Source organism: Talaromyces marneffei, chromosome 5 (genome assembly GCF_009556855.1).
Source record: "Talaromyces marneffei chromosome 5, complete sequence".
Taxonomy (NCBI): domain Eukaryota; kingdom Fungi; phylum Ascomycota; class Eurotiomycetes; order Eurotiales; family Trichocomaceae; genus Talaromyces; species Talaromyces marneffei.
The window spans coordinates 1,014,012-1,036,324 of record NC_072352.1 but is presented as its reverse complement, the minus strand read 5'-3'; the positions used below and the strand labels follow the sequence as shown (position 1 = coordinate 1,036,324).

General features: G+C 44.1%; 6 protein-coding genes across 6 annotated transcripts; 2 read left to right on the top strand and 4 right to left on the bottom strand.

Annotated features, from left to right (window-relative positions):
* Positions 1-286: 286 nt before the first annotated feature.
* Positions 287-1,993, top strand: EYB26_006691 (uncharacterized protein; the record flags this gene model as incomplete). The annotated part of the gene is made up of 2 exons (XM_054265967.1): positions 287-629; positions 729-1,993. 2 exons carry the CDS (start codon positions 287-289, stop codon positions 1,991-1,993), a joined length of 1,608 nt encoding a protein of 535 aa, XP_054121942.1.
* Positions 1,994-2,343: 350 nt separating this feature from the next.
* Positions 2,344-4,283, bottom strand: EYB26_006690 (uncharacterized protein; the record flags this gene model as incomplete). Its single annotated transcript, XM_054265966.1, has 7 exons — positions 2,344-2,519; positions 2,568-2,644; positions 2,738-2,907; positions 2,971-3,417; positions 3,499-3,884; positions 3,988-4,129; positions 4,203-4,283. 7 exons carry the CDS (start codon positions 4,281-4,283, stop codon positions 2,344-2,346), a joined length of 1,479 nt encoding a protein of 492 aa, XP_054121941.1.
* Positions 4,284-7,534: 3,251 nt separating this feature from the next.
* EYB26_006689 (uncharacterized protein) lies at positions 7,535-8,341 on the bottom strand (the record flags this gene model as incomplete). The annotated part of the gene is made up of 2 exons (XM_054265965.1): positions 7,535-7,593; positions 7,690-8,341. The coding sequence occupies 2 exons, from the start codon at positions 8,339-8,341 to the stop codon at positions 7,535-7,537; spliced, it is 711 nt and encodes a 236-aa protein (XP_054121940.1).
* Positions 8,342-9,960: 1,619 nt separating this feature from the next.
* Positions 9,961-10,757, top strand: EYB26_006688 (uncharacterized protein; the record flags this gene model as incomplete). The annotated part of the gene is made up of 4 exons (XM_054265964.1): positions 9,961-10,097; positions 10,196-10,396; positions 10,462-10,609; positions 10,677-10,757. The coding sequence occupies 4 exons, from the start codon at positions 9,961-9,963 to the stop codon at positions 10,755-10,757; spliced, it is 567 nt and encodes a 188-aa protein (XP_054121939.1).
* A 394-nt stretch (positions 10,758-11,151) lies between these two features.
* Positions 11,152-11,916, bottom strand: EYB26_006687 (uncharacterized protein; the record flags this gene model as incomplete). Its single annotated transcript, XM_054265963.1, has 1 exon — positions 11,152-11,916. One exon carries the CDS (start codon positions 11,914-11,916, stop codon positions 11,152-11,154), a length of 765 nt encoding a protein of 254 aa, XP_054121938.1.
* Positions 11,917-12,257: 341 nt separating this feature from the next.
* EYB26_006686 (uncharacterized protein) lies at positions 12,258-13,509 on the bottom strand (the record flags this gene model as incomplete). The annotated part of the gene is made up of 3 exons (XM_054265962.1): positions 12,258-12,877; positions 12,932-13,314; positions 13,382-13,509. The coding sequence occupies 3 exons, from the start codon at positions 13,507-13,509 to the stop codon at positions 12,258-12,260; spliced, it is 1,131 nt and encodes a 376-aa protein (XP_054121937.1).
* Between the last annotated feature and the right edge of the window lie 8,804 nt (positions 13,510-22,313).

Sequence of the window (22,313 nt, the reverse complement as noted above, 5' to 3'; positions counted from 1 at the left end):
ATACGCCTTTCCACAGTCAGGTATTCATTCTGTAAGCTGGCGATTGGTCTCGTCGGTAAAATTCAGAATGACTGACTTTCCATACAATCACATGGTTGATATTCGAGCCCATGTCGAAACGCCTAGTGCAAAAGTTCTGGGTGTTAATATTGAATGCAATATGTCCCACCACCTTGCTTCAAAAATCTCATAACTACTGCAAAGATTCTCCCTCCTTTGTTTTCTTCCCTAAAACTTCCGTTTGGTCGACTAAGGCAGTCGAAGGCAAGGAAACTCAACTCCCGTCATGGCGTCTTTGGAGATCAATGTCGAAAAGTCCGCTGCCAGCCATGTGGAAACTACGTTAGGCAGCGGTGCTATTAACGAAGCCAAACTGGCGTCAGACGAAGAGCATTCACAGACTCTCTGGCAAGCGTTGAGCGCAAATCGAAAGGCGGTTGCATGGTCTATGCTTATCTCACTTTCGATTATCATGGAAGGTTATGACCTCGTGTTGATTGGAAATTTCTTCGCCTATCCAGAGTTCACCAAGAAATATGGTGTCGATTATGGTGGCACCACCGGATGGCAGATTCCGGCTCGTTGGCAATCTGCTTTGAACATGTCCAGTACAGTGGGAACAATCTTTGGTAGTTTTTCTCTCCTTCTTTCGCCATTTTTGCCCACTGTTCTCTTTCAAAAGCTGAGGACGAAGACTCAATGAACTTTGTCCAAGCTAACAAAAACAGGTGGCATACTAAACGGTTATCTGACTTCAGTCGTTGGTTATCGTTGGGTCATGATAATTTCCCTCGGCCTCCTCAACGCCTTGCTCTTTATCGTCTTCTTCGCACCATCGAACGGAGTCCTCGTGGCTGGTGAACTTCTCTGTGGTTTAGCCTGGGGTGTTTTTGCGATTGTCGGCCCAGCTTATGCATCTGAAGTATGCCCAACTAATCTTCGAGGTTATCTCACTGTATACGTCAATTTATGCTGGGCAATTGGACAGTTCATTGCTGCTGGCGTTTTGCAAGGACTAGTGGACAGACCAGATCAGTGGTCATACCGTATCCCGTTTGCGTTGCAATGGATTTGGCCGCTACCTCTCATGATTGTCTGCTTCTTCGCCCCAGAATCACCATGGTACTTAGTTCGACATGATCGTCTGGAGGAAGCAAAACACTCATTGCGCCGCCTTGGTGGAAACAAAAGAGAGGAACAAATTAATGGTCAACTGGCCATGCTAGTGCATACCGCCAAAATTGAGTCTTCTTTGGAGGTTGGAACCTCATATATGGACTGTTTCAAGGGAACCGACCTCCGCCGCACTGAGATCTGCTGTCTCGCATTCGTTGGCCAGATCATGTCAGGCAGTTCATTCGCCTACTCACCAAGCTACTTCTTCACAACGGCAGGCATGAGTACTGATCATGCGTATCAATTGAACCTAGGTGGCACCGCGATCGCTTTTCTTGGTACCCTCTGTTCCTGGTGGCTGATCACACACTTTGGCCGACGAACTCTATATGTTACTGGACAGGGAGTTCTTTGTGTGACCTTATTAATTATCGGAATAATAAACGCCGCATCCAGCTCAACCAGTGCTATTTGGGTAGAGGCTGGCTTTTGCATTTTCTGGCTACTGGTCTACTCACTAACCGTCGGACCCATCGCCTATGCAATTGTGGCAGAGACATCTTCGATACGCTTACGCGCCTTGACGGTTTCTCTTGCTAGGGTATCGTATCAAATTGTCAACATCGTGAGTCAGGTTCTCGAACCATACTTTATGAACCCAACGGCATGGAATGCTTCCGGCAAGACGGGCTTTTTCTGGGGTGGCACTGCGCTTATTATATTTATCTGGTCGTACTTTCGCTTACCAGAAGCTAAAGGCAGAACTTACGAGGAGCTAGATATTATCTTTTCAAGGAAAGTCAGTGCAAGGAAGTTTGCGTCTGAAGAAGTTGATGCCTATGCTGCGCGAGATGTTGTCAACACCGAGAAGGAGTAGAGATATTTCATGTGTCATGATTCTTGCCTCTATTAAACGTGCTACTGCTTCAATCATATGCTTTCTAACTCAGTAGTTTATAAATCAAACGAATCTCAAAATGGACAGCTTAAAAGCTTGTACTTAGAGGTTGAAATAGGATACTTGCATCGAGGATAGAGCCAACCATGCATGAAACTTATCTCGACTCCCATTTTTAAGCTTTACAATTAATTTATTAACACTGTAGACACTGAAACGGTTAAAATATCATTATGAAGAATTTTGCCTTCCAGCTGCCATGTAACTATGCTTACGTGCCGTCCATCGTTGAGGAAAATTGAGATATGTTCCAGCTTTCAGGGGCCCCATCAAGTCTCAATCAAGCAACGTCGTCCTTTAGGTGATACAAGTACAAACATCTTGGCTTCCATATCCTGGTCACACATTCCATCTTTTTTGGAAATGGACGCGTTAGGAAATGTGCGAAAGAAAAGGGCAGTGGCCAGCAGTAATTCCATCCACGCCAGATGAATGCCGATACAAACTCCAGATTTATTAGCTAGGATTCCAATATTTTGAGAAGTGAACTTACTTCTAGAACCGCCTCCAAATGGCATGAACATATTCTTCATCTCTTTTGACGGATTCTCCCATCGACTAGGGTCAAAGCTGTATAAAAAGGTGTGATGACGCATTAGTTATGCTTCGCAAAAGAACCTTTTTTTTTTTAAAAAAAAAGAGGAACAAATAAGGATGCCTTACGTTTCTGGATTTGGGAAGATTTCTGGGTTACGATGCAGAGAATATGCCTGCGTAGACACCGTAATACCACCTGGAATATTGTAGCCAACTAAAGTAGCTCCCTCAGGCGGCACAGCTCGTGGCAAAGCACTAGGGACCGCTGAATGCAGCCGCAAGGCTTCGTGGATGACCTACAGGAGATAAATATCATGTTTGAGTGAGTATACAGAGGCTGATCTCTCCAAGAAACTTACCTGATTCAGATATGGTGAGTCACGTAGGTCCTTTTCCTTCACATCCTCTGGTAAGTTTTTAACTTCGGCCACCAATCGATCACGTATTGAGGGTCTCTTGCAAACCGCCCATACAAGATAGGTCAATGTGATAGCAGTTGTGTCGCTGCCTGCTACTATATAACCACCGGCTTCCAACGTAATCTCAAACTGTGTAAGTCCCTCAGAGCCGCCTTTGAACATTTTTGTAAAGAGAGTCTGCTTAGGATCGGGATCACGCTCAAGCATTGATTGGTATCGGCCAATGGCTTGCTGCGCGTATTGAAACATTCTTTGACCGGCGGCAGAAACTCTTTTGAGAACTGGAAAAATTGGGAGAAATTGCGCGTATCGAAGCAAAGTCGGAAAAGTGGTGCGAATTGCCATGAAGGAGGAGATGTTCTCCAAGTCTTTGATGTATTGAGTTTTCTTTCAATTTGAATAGTTAGTCAAATGGTTAGTTGTTTTTCCCTTAACAATGGATTTTTTTTCCCTCATGTCCGAACTCACTTCACCCTTATCTAACGTCCGGAAGGATTCTCCAAAGCTCAATTCACCGATTACATCTGTCGCCATGAACGTCCACCATTTGAACACATCAATAACTCCGCGTTTTTGGCTCTCTTCCCCCATACGGCGAATGGTCAGCTGTACTCGCTCCATAACTATTGGCTCCAATTGAGTGAGATTATTGCGTGCCATGCCCGCGGACAGTAGTCGTCGTCGAATTGCATGATGGGTTGGGTCAGTTGTGCTGAACAATGTCTTCAAGCTTCGATGGCCGATATTCTCGTAGAATTCCGATTTTAGATATCGCCCTCCCACACGATGAATCTCCTTAACGGCATCAATGTCAGAAATGTCCAGTTCATAGGGGCTGACTCGGACGACGGGACCTAAATATTATTTGATAATGGTGCTTCCAATTAGACGACATACAACAAAAACGGATTATGCAAATGCAATAGGTAATGGTGGTAAACCCATGATGCTTCTTACCATATTTCATATGAAGTGCATGTACATAGCGTGGCCTAGTGCCTGAGAGGAAATAATATTTCGCGACAAGGTCAGTATATTTGGAAATCCATGGTCCGGGATAATTCGACAGAGCATTTTGATGTGCTCGAAAAACAATGTTCTAATACGAGTCGATTAGCACAAAAATTCCTGTTTTGAGAAATGTCACATAAGAATCAAGTTGCAGAACCAACCAGAACCAAGACCGCAAGAGTTCCAACCAGGAATTTTAGAGAAAGGGAGTAATTGAGAAGCTCGACCGCGGCGGACACCATAATGCACGATTTATTACACTGGTATCCTGCTTAGCCCACAGTAAGATTGAACAGAATGTGTAAAATTCTCAAAATCTCGGAGACCGCAAAGTGTCCCATGACATAGTTTTGTACTTTCATCTGAGTAATTGAATAGCAAGCTAGATGCCAATCGGCGATATCAACTCCGAATACAATGTCCGTTCATGACACTAGCACTTACCGGTACCGTAAATAGTGGACAAGCCCTACTGGAAAATGCTACGAACACATACCGACTTAATTGGGGATAATGGCATAGTTCCATTTTTACAGCGATCGACCGGAAAAGGCGTTATATTGCATTGATAGAAGACGACTCACAATGGGAATTGTTTTGTCGATCATCTTCAGATATCTTTGTTTCTCCGATAATTCAATGACAGATCACAAATACCACCGCTATATGACAGGCAGAGAGTCAGAGACGCATGTCGAAGTCGCGCCAATTGAATAGAATAGAGTCCGTCCCGAGATGATCAGATGGCATCCGTTTATTGCAATTCACTAATGCATTAATAAATTGTCATCTCTAGAGGCGATTGGAATTCTTAGACCATTTGCTTCAGGTGCATTGGGCACCCGTGTCAATCTCGCCGGGGAATGCTTGAATTCCCCGAGACGCATCCCATCATCTACAACACAATCTGCTTAGCACTGCCATACCATGTCAACTACCTCCGAATACAGAATTTCAGTCTAGACATAATAGATGAGGATATTGAGATTCGATTCATAATGCTTGAGTGCGTCAACAAACACTCCATTCGATAACGCGTTGTCGCGTCAGCAATGAACATGACCATTGCCTTGAACAGAGTCGGATATATTTCAAGATTGAGTCCGTCCTTTGGTTCATTGCAGAGCATAAAAGATTAGAGGGAAATCTGATCAGTGATACACATGTATGTGCCCGCAAAGTTTCAATAGAAAGTTGCCATCTGCGATTTTCCGAGCCCATCGGCATGTTGTCATGATAGATCGTTGCCCCATTTTCGTTGGTAAGGATGTTAATGATTCAGCGTGGTATTGTCACAACTCAGGGATTATCAATAATAGAAGTCTGTCACACTCGCAGCTGGTATAGCATGTGCCACAGCGCAATAAATTGGGTTATGCACCTAGGTGAGCGATGAAGATAATGAGAACCGAGACATTAATTCAACTATCCATCTATTCCAATGATGTTACTATGAACTGCAATAACAAAAACCATCGTTATCTGTACAAAAAGGATATCCATCGTTGCAACAAGTCATCAAACTGCATGGCTCTGGGCATGACCAGCATTGCACTGCAGTAAGAAGTCAGTCAAAATGACATACAGCACAACCCCCACACAAGAAGAAACTGCATTTATCAGAATGGAATGATAGGCCATATGTTCATCAGACTCCACGCTACTGACGCATGCAAGCTAGACTTGAGGGGAGATTTTTTGCAATCAAAGAAAGTAAAATTCCGACTTGCCTGTTTCTAGAACGGTTTGTTCAATACCTCGTGTCAATAAGTCCGGGGCATCTTCCGAATCTATTGAAAAAATATGTCAGAAATAAGCATATTTGAGATCTCTAATCACTGGCAAGGTTCCCGGTGCTAAAATTCTCGTCGTCCAAACTTACCATAATCGATGTGAGGAATACCTGCCACTGACTGGCAAAGTAGAGCCAATGCGATCAGAAAGAATATCAGGAGGTTATCGAATGTGCGTTTGTTCTCCATTTTGAGAATATTGTGCTCGTTCCGATTTGTATGTAGAACCAATAATTGATGAACTGCGGGCCGGAAGGAGTATCAGAAAAGAATGAAATGGTCGATGGTCTGTCTATACAGAGTATACTCTAGCAGTATCAGTCCGAGACTGTGCGTTCAAAATAATTCTAGACGAGAAATTCGGATTATGAATCCGAATTACCTAGCAGCTCGCCAACTAAATTGCAGCTCAAATTTCAACCAATTCTATTCCCTGCCCGGAGTCACTAATCCGGGATCTGGCATTCAAAAATGGAGAAGAATGGCGTAAAAAATGGCATTTGACAGGCCGCAGCGTGCCCCCCCCCTAAAGCTTGTTCGTCGCACGGGCTGAGCCCACAAATGCCCTGGAATCACTTAGCGGCCTGTGGATTCGTCGGCGCATGACGTGGACTGGAAATTGCAATGATCTCCCCCTTTCTTCTTCCAATCAGGCTGGGAATTTCAATAGTTGATGTGGTGAAATGCTGCGAGAAGCAATTGCTACTGTGCGTGGGCAACAGGCCCATTCAGCCACTCAATTGAGCGTTGTGTAGGCCTACATGATTGCTGCTGTTCTTATCTGACATTCAAGCCCTCGTGGTGCCCGAATGTTTATTTGACACAAGGGGCATGTAAGTTATGGATCCATTGGTATGCAGAGGCCCATGCGGAATGAACAAATTTACATTCGTCGCGTCTAACCCATATCAATATATATTGCTCCGTTAGTAATCTACCTGAGCACATACGGAGTACATGACTACATGTAGTTAACTGGCAATCTTCTACCGCTTTAAATAGACCTATGAGTGTCACAGGAATTTAGTCCCTCCGAAGGTTACAGGATCGTCCAGTCCTGCCGAAGTGTGTAAAATTATTGTTCAACGAGGGGATCCAGTAACTGGCGTACGACACGGAACTACATCGATTTTTGTATAATCTAATCCGTACCTAGGTAGAGTGAAAGCCAAAGACTGCCCATCGGCCCGGAATATTTCCTGAAAGGCTGAAATAAGCACACAATCCGCTAACTAACCTCTGCTCCAAGAACTTGTAGATCTAGACCCCCCACAGTTGGCACCACTTTCTATGAAACTGAGGGCTACTTCTATCGCTATTGTGATCGCAAGCCAGTTAGGCAACGTGACAACGGTCTGAAATCGAGTTGTAATGCATGCCTTACGCCTTAGAAGTCTACCAGAGGACATAAACAACTCCAATATTATCGCGAATTAAATATAGTGTGTCTCCCAATACATTTCCTTGCGAAACCGAGCATAAACCAAAACTGCGAACTTCTAAATTCATGCAAATAAACCCGAAAACCGATGTGTCCATCAAGATTACCATATCCGTCGTGAATTCATCGCCAATGTATTCATCATTCTATATCCATATACACAAATGTTTGTTTCGTGTGTCATTTTGATGAGACGCGAAAAACAGCCTCCCAGGAACGCTACTAAAAATGCACTGATTTTTTTGTCGAGGTCAACCGGTCAACGAACAGTTCTCACACGTGTTTCTCCGGTGATCACATTATATATCGTGGTTGATGCTATACATAGAAGTGCCCATGCTGTTAGCAAAGCTCCCAAGAGAGAAAACGGCATTGCAAAGAATGATTTCGAAATGGAATTAAAAGAAACCATACTTTTCATCTGAGGCTCAATTAGAAAAATATTGCCAGTTGGGTTCCAGGCTGAATTGACCAGCTCCATTATCACTCTTCCAGTATCAAACCTGCCGTCTGGTTCGGCCAACAACTTGGTATGTTCTTCCGATCCATGATCTCTGAAGTGTGTTTTCAGCGTTGCGTGGAGACTAAAACTACGGTAACATATTGGACATGTGGCGCGCAACGACGTGGCCATGATGACAGCTTCTTGTAAGGCGATGGCAGATTCGTAGCCCTTCTTCGTCTTGAGTAACTCCATCAAGATTGCGGGATCAAAGAGATCGGGTATTCGCATGTGGCAGATAGTCCAGTCATCAATATGCGCCTCGGTCAGATTCAGAGCTTCTCGGAAAAAATTATAGAATCCGCGAGGTTCCCTATTCCGGTTTTCGCGGAGAATCTGAGAATGACCTTCGCCGCTGTCGGAGGCGTGGCGATATAAATCCTCCATGCGTGCAAACCCCTGATAACAGTAGAGACAGAAACAGTGTAGAGATGATTGACGAATTACCGATTTCTGAACTCGGTATTTGCGCTCCAAATTATCGGATGCGAACTGTTCAGGCTTGATTGCAAAGCTCGCGCCATGAGGAAGAATTGTCCTGTAGTGTGTCGGAGGAGTTGTCATGGTAGTAGCGTTGTAAGCTATTGACCGCCGGTGTGCAATCTTGGGAGGAAGGAAACAAGTACGTAGGTGTTTACCTACTCGATGCTATTGTCTCTCTTTCCGAACCTTGCAATGGAGTATATTTTTCAGCTGTCACATCCAGGTACACCCGGTCGACCCACGACTAAGCTTATTGAAAGCGGATTATACACAACGAAGTAATGATGATGAAAGGGTCCGGTTGAAAAAGAATTGAGGGCATCGAAAAAAAGGAAGGTTGAACGAGTCATGGGAAGACAGGTCGGCATTATGTCACGAATCTGTCTCTTTTATCTTTCAGGGCGTGTTTGTTGAAATCAACAAATCACGTACAGTGTTTTGCCTGGTTTTGTTTTTCTTTTTCTTCATGTACGTGATTTTCTTTGTTTGATTTCTCGCTTACCATTGTGACAGCATGCGAGGAGCAGAAAGGAGCATCAAAAAGGATGAGTTCACCTGTTGGAAAAGAGGGGGGAGGCAGGAAATAGTATCCGGATCAGCCTAGCGATGAAGCAAATACTGGTTTCGTTGCCCCTCATTGTTCTTGCACCCTTTTGGTGCGGAGACGGCTCGTACTATCTAAGACTTGATGGCGTGAGGCTTCATAAGTCCGCCTGGGCTAGTGGCCTATCTTCTTAGCCGGATGTAGCTTCCATCAAATGACCTTCAACGTGCTTTGGTGTCAATATATCCGGAACCCAAGGCTCGGATCCATGGATATCTTAGCGCAGCGCTTTGTTGGAAATTGAGTTCACCGATTCCACTTTTCCCATGCGACTAGGCTGTGATTGACAGCCCATCGTTGAATTGATTGGGTTGCTTGTCGACAGGCTGCTGTCCCTGGTGACCACTCATGTATAAGAAGCTGTTGTTATACGGATGTCACTGACTTGTATCCCAGAATGTGGCTGATCATGAACCCATTGAATATTCTTCCGCCGAGCCCTAACTGGCCGAACTCCATGTACAAGGCACAGTTCCCCAGATGGATGTACCTTTGGTGAGAACACTTACGGAGTATGGATGAAATTTTTGATGTTAACTTAACTACGTACTTTGCAACACAACCTTAATTGTGTCTATTCTTCTAGAACAATCGCCTGAACGGCAATAGAGTGGTGCATTAATTTTCTTCGCGCCGTTAACAATTGCGAGCAATGTTTACCGACCTGGTCCACCGCTCATAGATCGCCTCCGCGCCATAACAGCCTCGTGTGTACTTTGCAGTCAACTTGGCCATTTTAGGTTCCACCACACAGATTTAGTTACAGCCATGTGGAAAGTCGCTATGATCGCTGTTTCAGATGACCATACGAAGGAGGTCTTAAAAAAAAAAAAAATTTCTTAATGGCGGGCCGATCTACTCGTAGTACTCCGTATAGCTCCTACGTATGCTAATCCACTTTTATCTATCCGTGCGGTCACCTGGGAGATGGACGACCCCCTTACCCCGCCAGAGATTCGTTAGTTGACTAGTTATTTGTTTGTTAATTTAGTCGAACTGTTGCGATATTTTCAAATTGTATACTTTCTATCGTTCTCCAATTCGTGCAGCCTTCTTCTGAGTGACGTATACGACTCCGGAAACTTAGCCAGAAATCATGCGAGGCCTAGAAGACGGTCGAGATGCTATTTTGACTATAAGCTCGGATGCGACAGATCGCATCAGACATGCTTGGGATGGCTTTATCGACTTTGCCATGCGAGACAATGTTCTCGAAGTCGCTATTGGTTTGATGTAAACTCCATCCATTTGATACTATTTTCCGTCCAGCCTTGGGGAGTTATTAGCGATCTAACACTACAACCCATGTGTGTTTTTTTTTTTTCTCTCAGGATCGGTCAAGCGTTCACACAGGTCGTAACATCATTTGTTTCCGACGTGATTCTTCCGGTTATCTCATTGCTGCCTTTCATTCACCGTAATCTCGACGAGAAATTCCAGGTCTTGAAAAAAGGGCCGAATTATGATCGTGCCAGAGGTTACAACACGCTGGCACAGGCGCGGGATGATGGAGCCCTAGTCATGGCTTATGGGTATGTTTTTTCTTTTTTGATCCGTGGGTTGAAATTTAGGTGGATGGAAGCTAAGCCAAATATAGGGCATTCTTGAACAACGTGATAAGTTTCCTCGGCGTCGGCATGGTCTTATACGGACTGGCTCACTTTTACGTCCTGATTTCACATGACGGGTCAATGATCAAGAGGACCGTGAAGTGTAAATATTGCAGGAAATGGATCAATCGCAAGGTAAGCCGCTCCTTATATATGTCTATAAAGTCTCGATGAATTAATCCGTATGTTCCAATGCGAAAAGGCTATTCGGTGTACGAATTGCTCGAGCTGGCAAGATGGAAGGGAGGATATTGGCCTCACACAATGTGAGGATACTGATTAGCTTCATTCGAAATAAGCTTCATTCCACGTTTATAGAATGATTTTATGCTGATCGTTGATTGTTTATGGAGGCTCCAAGTTCTGTTGGTACAGTATATATATACTTACATAGATACACCATTTTGATATGACCCCGTCCCAGGACCCAAAGACAATAATACACTGTAGTGACTGTACTCCCTCAAACTTAAAGCCACGGATGAGTCCTATCAAACCAAAAATCACGGGGCGAGGGTGATCGCTTCCGCTTCTTTGCTTCTCTTTCTCTCTCCAATCTTTCCTTTTCTCTATTACGCCGGATACCAACAAATTCGAAGAAATCCGGAGCTTTTGGAGGCCGCGGCGTCTTCTGAAAAAAGATTCTCTGGTCAACTTTCAACCTTATATAGTCGTGGCTAAAGAATTGAACCGTGAGTTTGTATTTGCCATCGTAGCTCTTCAACTTGATTTCGTCGAGAGTTGCATGTTGAGGGGGATGGAATGACTCGAAAGGAGTGTCGAGAGACCCATAAATGTATATGTGGCCGTCTATCTGCGTGTTTTTCTCGCTCTGACGATGGCTGTAAGGGATCTTCGTCCGAGACATAAAACTCAATATACGGTGAAGCGTGATGCGAAGAGGAGTAACAGTGCTGTACCCAATCTGTAGAGTATATACTAAAGAGGTTGCTGGTATTGGGGTCAAAAAGACGTAAATCAACTGGGTTCTCCTTCTCCAGCTTCGTAATGTCATACGCATTCTGAACTTCCAGTTCTTTAGTTTTGTCGAAAGCGTATGCCTTTTCCTTTTCTTCTCGCAGTTCCCGTTTGCGGTCTTCACGCATTTCTTTTGGTTCATAGTAATAGTCTGCATCAGATCCGTCGTACGATCTTTCAGACATCGCATCCTCTGACTCAGAGGGTTGCCCATCTTCCAAGTCAAGGGCATTTTCAAAGTCTTCATCATCGTCATCAGCTTCTTCTTCTTCTTCTTCTTCTTCTTCTTCTTCTTGGTGGTCGTCGTCATCACGTTTTCTAGACTCTACCTCCTCCTTCCTGCAAGTGTTGCTAACCTCCAGATCGGAAAGATCCTCATCAAAGTCTTGTGGATACACGTCTAGATCTGTTTTAATCACCCGATAATACCATGCTGGTAACCTTCGTACATAAGGTCTGCGCATGATGATGAGAATGTGTGGACGTGCGGCCTGATAGAAACAAAATACAAAATCGTTGAAATTGTGGTTGTGAGCGGGAATGGAGAATGCAAACATGGAAAACAAACAAAGCATCAACCAAATAATGAGCGGCCAATAAACGATCTCGAGTTACTTAAAAAATATCTTTCGAACATGTCAAGGGAAGTGCGTGCGATATCTAATACCCCTTTAAAGGTTTGCAGCTATCTCGGTAAAGTCAAAGACACGAGGGACTTGGAAATTTTTGTTCCAACTAGGATAAGTGACTATGTACAGGATGGGCGCGAATTGATCGCCTAGAAGGAAATGGTAGTTGAGATCATCTACCGAGTTGCTGCAAGAGCGGCGTTGAGAGCATCCAAAGCTGCTCCCTGAGTGACAGCATTGGCCTGGTTGCCATTGAAAGGACCAGCCCAAGCAGAGCCAACAGTACATTCCCAGTTGCCGTTAACATTCGGCACGATGAGGTCGTTCCTCCAGATGCTCTGCGCGTTGGCAGTGATATAGTTCAACCAGTTGGATTCCGGGTCGACGAGCTGCAATTTCCTCAATCCTCGGATGTAAGCGCCTTTAAACATCTCAGCGGTCGTATCGCAGCTGCCACTCTTGTCACAGCTCTCAGTCAAGATGCCGCTGCTGCTGGTCACGTACGAACCGCTGGCAGTGGAGGCATCAGCAAGAGCTGCTGCTGTGTCCAGGTAGGCCCGGTTGCCGGTCGCTTTGTAGAGCTCTGCTGCTGCGCCGAGAATCACTCCTTGGTTGTATGTGAAAACATTGCCGTTGAGTGAACAGCTGTTGCCGGACTGGAGTCCGTCTCTGACAATGTGGTCGGATCCGACGATGCCAGAGCTGAAGAACCAGTTCCAGTTTGCCTCTGCATTGGCGAGGTAATTTCCGTTACCTGTGCGGTGGGCAAGACCAGCAGCGAGTTCAGTGTAAAGGCCTGTTGTAAATCATTAGTATTTCCATCTTTGAAACGTCACAGGTACGAACCCACCGTTTGAAATAGCGGCCACATATGACCGATCCTTGTCCCACCAAATACCACCACATGGTGTTCCCAATCCACCGACCATATCGTTATAGATTGTAATAGCCTGGTTCAGATAGGCATGGTCGGATGTGTAATCGTAGACATCCAAGAATGCATTTCCCCACCAACCTTCATCGTCGTACCAGCCGTTGAGGAAGTTTTGGTAGTTGCCATACCCAGGGGCTTCGGAGAGGGTTGCAGCAAAGATGTTGTTGTGAATGGAGCCGTAGTCTGGGTCAAGCTGGAAAAATGTCGCCAGAGCCGAGATGAAGTTTGCGGATTGCCACCAGAGGTCTTGCCCGAAGAGGCCAGTGTTGATTGTTCCGTAGTAGCGGAGAAGTTGATCTCTGATTGGCGAAATCAAATTAGCTATATGCTTCTGGGTCATCAATGTATGTCGCCTAGATTACTCACGCGGTACAGATGGCGTTTTGCTGGTAAGTTGTGGCATCCCGTTTGGAGAGGAGAGCCTTCATCGAGTTCGCAGCGACGAGACTGGGGGCCAGAAGGGCAATCCCCAAATTTTTGGTGTTGATATACATTATGTGATATTATACTATAGTATATAGACACAGAACGTGGTAATATTCGATCAATGCCGTGCCACACTCTGGCCTTCAAAATCAGGGTCGTGCCTGCTTAGTTATATAGGCGCAGACACACGCCGTTTTATAAACAAAACTATGAGACAGCCCGACATTACTCGAAAGAGAGGTGCCTTTCGTAGCCAAGTAGGTAAACCGTTACATGGCAGTGGTAGTCGCCATTTTAGCGCAATGCTATTGTTTATGCGGTAGGATCATGCTAGGATGGAGTAGACCTGGAGCCCTGAAGACATTTCGTTTCGTCCCTCAAGCTGAAGAGTGAAGACCCGGTGATCCGAGGCTTGCTCTAGGATTCGTCCGAGAGAAATGCACTGTACTTGATCAAGCGTAGTGTGTGATTTAGACTACCCCTGGCTTCCAGCCCCTTCAGACAAACTAGCTCAGCCGCCTCATAATGCGACGCTGACCAGCTAAAGCTTGGGATCTGGGGTCGTGGTCCAATCAGTGGATAGTCAGCCGGTAGTTGTTTACTTGTTTCGATGTGCAATGGATAGCAGTGTGTTGACGATGTTACTTTATGGTCCTGTTTTGCTTCGTTTATTCATCAACGGGTCCATCAAGGCTGGAATTTCGGGCAAGGGAGGCCTCCCATTGAGTATTGACAGTCAACCACCCGCTAAGAAATTCCGTAACCCGCATAAAATTAGGAATTTTCGGTGGTTTTAGGGCCGGCTGATTCTCACAGATCCACTAATTGCGTAGTATCAAAGAGTCCACTCTACCCATGACTTTAATGACTTTAGACATAGAAATACTACTATGTACTACATGAAACTCAGCGAGACTTCGTACAGGATCGCACGTGGCCATTTACATGATGGCTAATTGTAAACGTTTGACTCTTGAATTTGAAGTGTTTAAATCTGATGCTAAATGCCAGCACATTGCTACCTATATTTCACCCTTACTTGGCGTTGTTTCGGGCCAACTACCAGCCCCCGTTGTAGGCAGGAGGTTCAGAGCTATACCGGTAGCGTTTAAAGCAATCCATACCCAGCCCTTCGCCCGTTCTATTTTTACACATCCAGCAATTAGGCCAGGTCGTCCCAATTGAATATCAGCAAAGCCACGTGCATCTATTTAAATCACACTTAAAAAAGTTAAATATTACCTGAAGGAACTCGACGCCATAGGACACAAATACAGGACAACCCAGAATCCGTAAGAACGGGCTGTTTCAACGTAGATCCTTCTAGGTGAAAGATTCACTGTAGGCCCTGTGCTTGAAATGCAAGCCGGGTGGCACGCTTTGTATGCTTCTAAACACGACATCATTTAGGCTTTTGCACCTCAATCATCCTTTTGAATATGCATTCTGCCTCGTTTTACCTAGTCGCCATGCCTAACTGAGCCGTCACTGATCATATAGATACCGGAAGCAACGCAGTTACTGCTATGGATGCCAGAAGATTGGTCCCTTGAACATAAATATAGAATTTTGATTTATCAATCGATTCGAATCACTGATATGTACGCAAAATGATGGAATAGTGACTGGTAGGACTTTAAGTGACATACAAACTCAGACAACTCGTTTCGATATGGACTTTTGACCAATATAAATCTGACAAGGATTCATGTCCATGCCTCGCACCAGTTTTAAGGCAATACGTGATGTTTCATAAGGCCTAGTATCCAAGCCGGACTAAACTAGGTGAGTACTTTTCTAGATTGCCTGGATAGATGTTCTAAAGTACAAATCACCTCCGGTTTCGAGTCTGTCAAGACCAGATGTGCGTTGTCCGAGTCAGGAGCAGTCCCACGGCATCTAAAATATTTAGATCATATCCGCCATATAAAAGTACATCGTATACTAGGAGGACAGCGTTAGCAAAGATATCTTACAATCATTCCACACCACAGAAAGCGCAAATCGGGTTGAGGAACATGTGTGCCACACTTGCCAAAATATGTAGATGGTCTATCGTCGTTTCTACACCACAGCTTTTCAATTAATCGCGCGTCTCATGGAATTCCCATAGCCTGCTTGTGAGGATCAGTTGATCACTCTCTTTGGTAAATTCAGCCACCGCATGCTCGGTAGTAGAACGAAAGGGAGTTTGGTTATAGTGGGCTTGGCCACCAACAGGACTATTGCCTTCATAATGTCAACACTCGACAGATATGACAAAAGCTTGGAGCACGAAAACGTATTGCCGAGTACCGTTTGGAGCTCATTGAAGCCACATGCAACTTTATCCATCAATAGGCACTGTAGAGTATATGATCGCTTGCGACCACCATCCAAATAGCAGCTTAGACGTAATACTCTCTTAAGACGGATGAGAACCTTGATTGAGCAAATAGAAACCAGCTAATAGAGACTTCAACACTCACTTAGTCGTAGTGGTCACCTACTACCGCAATATTTATTCCATCCACAACTGGGTTGACATGTTCTGGATTTCCATGAGAAATCCTTCAAAATCCCACTGAAACTCAACGGCATATTCACGGATACAATCAAGCTTATCGAGACTACGAGATTCGGCGCAGGCCTCTCATAATCTCGGCTGACAGCGGGTAGAAATGATCAAATCATCGGTGAAGCTTCTTCAGATTGCGGTCTCATATTTTGAGACCCAACATCAACACGTCCAACTAAAACCTCGAATCCAAAAAAAGTGGTGGTGCCAAATATAGTCGAGTTGTAGCCCCTGACATTGTATAGACATGCGTATACCTCATCTCTATTCTCGAGGCTGAAGATCACATCAACCCATAGTCACAGGCCGAAAGGGGGGTGCTCAACTTCCTACATCACCCCTGACAGTGTAGTCCGCGCTCATCAGACCCGGCGAGCTAACTAGTAGACCAGACTTCGAAGTGGACATGAATCGACAGAACGATCGCGCTTGTAAGTATGTCTTGGTGTAGGAAAATTTTCAAGCTCCTCCATACAGTATTTGACCGCGGTGCTATTTCTATGAACACTTGAACTGAAGATCTCCAATCTGTTGAAGTCAGCTTTGGACAGATAGGAATAATCTTCAACCAATTCAATGATGAGTCGGTCACATTTTGTTTCACTGGTAGATGACTGAACATGTCGGCTAATTGCAAACCATATCTTGTATGGACGCAGACGATGCTGAATTAGGGCTTATCTCAGAACCAAGCCTCTTTTCAAAAAAACATTTTCCGCGCCTGATCAAACGTGCGAGCCTCAGAGGTGGCTTTTAATCAGCGATTTGAATGCAGTCTATATTATGGCTGCTGATATCGTATTGCTACGTACTTGTTCAGGTAATCCGTGAATCTATGTGCATGATGGCGTTTTATACCAGTTGACACACCTTGAAATCTAGCTTTGGGTGCTCGTCTCCCATCCTATTGCTAGCCATATCAACCTTGGAACTCGTGTTAGATTCAGTTAAACGCACCGAGGAGAAATCTTACATTGGTGTATATATATACCTACGTACGTATTGGCCAGTCCAATATATTTCCTAGATATACTAATTGATTACCTTTGTATATTGATATATATATATCCATGGATGCCGGTCTACATTCACAATATTACTCCTACTACAGCTAAAATTCTTGAAACTTGTACTCTGTAGATAACTACCTACACATTTTCTACCAGTCTCTCTTTGCCCATCAGGGCATCCAGCTTCTAAGCATCATTCAGTATGCCCAAACATCTTGATGCCTTATCTCTCTCGAAACTAACCAAACAAAGAAGGAGATCCCAAAGTAGTAATAATCTATTTATGACCCACAAAAGCAGTCATCCACAGTGGGCCTTCAATTTTCCAGTTTGTTTCGTCTGATCCAATCATCGGCTCCTCCGAACCATATACCTGCTACTTTTGGCCTAGCAAAGGACGCCATACTGCACATCGCGTGGCATAGTGGATACTTTCCCCGCTTTAAGCCGTCTTATTGGAAGATTTTCCAGGTACAACTCGAGCTCCGATTCGCTACCGCTGAAAAGTGAATGAATTTCTTTCATCTGCTACGATGTAGTACGTACGTACATGTCCAATCACCAAAAACAAGCGTTCTGAGCGAGATGATTGATGACGACTCGACACAAGTAAATCACTGCTTCACTTTCTCTTTCTCCTATCACATTTCATTCCACCTTTTACACTAGATGATTCGTCCGCATCTAAAGACCAAGCACAAGAAACATATGCATGAAATATAAACACATAAATCCCGACCGACTCATGCGGTGTGTGGTCAATAAACATCCTTACTCATAGTACACATACCCCAGGCCAGTCAGTCCCCTGCTCTCGGAGGCTGGGCGCTGGGTGGCGGACAAGGGTCTGCAGCTCATCGGGCGATGATACTGAAACGGGGAGTACTCAACTCCAGAATTTAGATTGGCAAGAAAAAAAGAAACAAAAAAAACACGCTCTTTGTTCACCTCAATTTTATCCTTCTATTTCCGTTCCACCGATGCCACGCAATAGCCAGGTGACAGATGCATGTTGCAGCGATGCAGCTGCTACTAGACGTCTCGCATGAGTAGCCGCGAATGGGCTGCCTGATCGAGGAATAACGTGCGAAGAGCTTGTCAAGTGGCTCAACTCGGCTGTGCTCCGAGCCAAAGTACATCATCCATCAATCCATGGATTAAAACATGATGCGACAGAACACGTATGTCAAACTGTATATTGAAGAGAGTGGTTCGACCACCCCCGGTCTCAAGAGACCCTGGTCGGCAACAATGACCTCGTTCCCTAGCAAATAGATAATCAAATTACGTAGTCCTTGTTGGTCAGGCCCGCCAATCAATCATCTATTACTGAAAATGCGGCGCAGCGATACAACCTCGGTTTCTTTGTTTGACGGTTGTCGTTGACGTGCGGGACAAGTCAGCTGAATCGGTTGGGATAAATCGGATCGCCGCGGGTGTGACTTGGGTGTTTGTGTCAATATGAGAACGGAGGACGCCGTAACCAGACATCCAATGCTTCGGCGAATGCCATGAATTTTGACTGTTGGTTCAGTATCGACTGAGCCGAATGGGTCTGCGGAGGTGGCCAGCATGATTTGATATTTGCGGGGAGTCGGCGTCCCGTCATATCGGCTTCGAGCCCTGCCTGGTCGATATCTACTACTACGTGGCTAGTGAGAGAGAAAAGAAAATGGCTGACTTCAACGTTTCGATCATCGGATAGCCAGATACGTACAGAACGTAACCAGTATCGAAAAGAGTAAACCAACATCTGCATTACCAGGCTATGCATGGTTCATTTGTTTAGAACTCTGACATGGGACGAGCCACATCAAAACCGGTCCTTGTAAAATAGATGATGAAGCCAATAACTGCCAACCAAGAATTGGACATGAGATGAGTGGCTAGGTCAGTTCATGCAGGGAGTTGTGGTTTCCAAACTCAACCGCTACGAATGAATGTTATATTTTTCCAAGTTGAGTTCACAGAATCAGATAGATACTACTGGGATATAAAGAAACGAGACATAAATGGAAGCTGCCAGCAGATCTGGAAATCCGATTAACACTACTCAAGATGTGTCCAAACTTCAAAATTGGGCGAATAAATTCAGTGGACAAAGTGGATATAATAATATATATAAACAAGGAACATTCAAAGTCAAAGACCCATTTTAATTAGCTTAGTCTTGGCCCACAAGACAAGGTACCACACCCTATTGTTAATTTGTTAAGTTATTAATACTTATTAACAGTTATTATACGTACTACGAGTAAATAACTTTGTTGATTGGCGGGTTTTCTTTTGTGGCTTAGATAATCGACGATCTAAAGAGTGAGCTTGGCCCTGTGGACTCTAGATTATCTACAAGGACGCCATACCCTCTTCCTGAACTTATTCTTCTTCGTTAGGCCACAGAGACTGAGAAAGCCTTATATTTACTCATCTGGCTAGTATTTCTCATATTAATGGGGTCTATTAACTTTTTCATTACCAAAGGCCTGAGTCTAGAGCTTGGTAATTTTACTAGCTCCTTAGTCTAGGTGTACCGATGTTACTACCAAGACTTAATTTACAAGATATGAGAAATTTTAGTTCAGCTATCTACGAGATAGTAGTACTACGAAGAGTCGTTATCTTTTCTATACTCTTCCTTAATAGAAAAAGATATTCTAATATACGTAATATAACAGGCAACGGTACTGCGACCAATCATTTTATATTGCTAAGAAGAAGAGAAATATAGAACAAGCAAGAATTGAAATCAACAAAATCCGTACGTTGACTTCTCTTCTCCAAGTACTTAAGTTAATAGTATAACGGGTCGATACTTTTCAATACAGAAAAGTCTCTTAAAGTTGCCCACGTCTTCTATCCCATGCAGTCTCCAGCTCGAGGCACGATGGTCGAATCTGCATTGGGTATATGCACCCAAATTGAAGTTAATTCTAAAACTCTTAAGTACGATGTCTATAAGAAACGTTAGCTTGCCCCTACGTTCACCGCATCTTGACGGTCAGATTTAAGTCTGTTACTAGTTTTAGGCCCTTGGAATATGAGTGGAATAGACTTTCTAATAGCTAAAGATTTAGCAAAGAAGTATTCCCTCCATATACCGTATAATGCTACTTCTCCGTACGCAGCTGCGATCTCAGATACGTTCCTACCAAAACTTCACAACGGTACTCTTATTTTCAAGTCAAAATGAAAGTAAATGAAACACGACTAGTGAACCTTCTGTATTCAACGTCCTGCTCTGTGTATCAAGAAGCCTCGCCAGCCGAACCCCTTAAATATTATCAATATTCATTCTATAATATCTCAAACCAGACTGTACCTAGGTATAGTTACATAGTTCTTTAAACTCTAAGTTTAGTAAGCTAGTTACGCTTTAGTAGAACTAAGTAACTTAATATATGCCGCTTTCTATAGTTATCAGTCTTAATGAGTTATTTAAGATTAGTTCTCTGTACTTGTCTGATACGTTTTCTAAGGCTTGTCGCAGGAGCTACTACGTTTAGATGAGATCCTTTATTTTCTATACACATTTATTACCTGATAAATAATGATTGGCATACGTACTAACGTAGTAGAACTTGTGCTAATTATAGATATCAAACCCTTGGCCCTATGCCACAGACGCCTACGTAGCACAGTTGTTAGCATTGATTCTATCAAAGCGCCCAAATCTCAGTCCACTACTCCATCAGTAAGTGTCTTGAGAATATCCGAAAATTACTGTAAAAATCCTTGAATCTACGCCGCAGCTGTGTCAAAAATCATCAGTTCTATCAAAGCGTCTACAACTACGTCGCCAACCCAATTATCGGCTTTAGAATATTCGAAGATCACTTGTACGATCAAACCAATACCAGGGGCCAAAATTAAAGACTACCGAAATAGCGTATACAGTTGATCAGCGCCAGTCGTAACACTGGTAAGTTATCTCATAAGAGAGTGGTGGATGAATGGGGAAAGGATGTCATCGAAAAAAAAAAAAAAAATTCATCCCAAGTTTTTCATTAGGCGAATGGGGGTATAATGGGTGTATTTAATCTATCAGTTGAACTCTTACCAGCTCTAGTGTGTGTACGAGTTCTTTCGTCGCGATTGATTGGCGATGGCTGTCAATCGATTTGCATACCGTGCTACCCAACAGGGTTTGTATAGCTGTCAAATGCGGCACAGCGACGAACAGCCGACATATGTGGTACTACCCTCTCTAACTAGGCTACTAAGTTCAGTGCAGGGGTTAAAACGGTCTGGAGCAAGTTGGCTAGTATGGGGGATGTCTGGGCATCTCCGCCCATGTTTGCCCATCTATTTGACCGCCAATGTCGAAGCAAATATCACCACCATTTTTTGATCAGTCTAAGTTACCTGGCAAGGACCCGAATCAGCCGATAGATCGACAATTTTTGATAAGATCGTCGTCGTACCCGCCGTTATATTTCCGTTGAACTGGAAAGACAGGTCTCGGTAGGCGGCGATTCGAAGTGGTTGCCGTAAACATTAGCATAGCCCTGTCTATAGTGAGAAATAGTGCGCGAACTATACTAGTCATATAGTGACTGTTTCTAGAAAAAGGTGGAATGTCTAGATGTCATTCACGTGTCGACTAGTGGTTTCTCGATGCGTCATGCTTACTTGAGGTTCGTACCACCATAATGCCCAGTACGTGTACGTTCTGCTTACATGAGATCAATCCAGAGACATGTCATGTAGAGCCGTAAAGGAGTGGCTGGTGTCGTGGCTATACTATGTACTCGCCTACGGGAGGATACTGTACAGAGACCGAGAACATCACAAGAATGTGCATGTACTATGTACCAAGTTATGTATGTTTCCCAATGTTGACACAAGTATACATAGTAAATTACTTGGTAGTATGTACAAATGTCCACCAATCATATCTGACTTACCTTGTCAGTACTGTACGCAAAAGGCAAGTACGCCTACGACGTAGCAGGGATGATTTACATGCATCTGACATTTCAAAGCCAGCCGAGATGCGCCCGATTTAGACGAGGCATTCGGGGTGCTGATTGGCGGCGAGTGCGCGAAGGGGGAATAATAACGACAAATAGTTGAGCCAGTGCTGCTCCAAACGCGGTATAGCCCAGATCTGCAGCGCTAAATCACCACCTACATAGTAGTTAAGTTAGTTAGTTACATGACGCACCGATAAGTTTCATGACGCGTAATATTACGAGCGTATAGTATAGTACGTGTGTTACATAGGTAACTAGGTTAACTATGTACGTAGTAAGTTACTAACTGCTAGTTAACTAGAGCCGTGCTCATACATACGAAGTACTCTGTA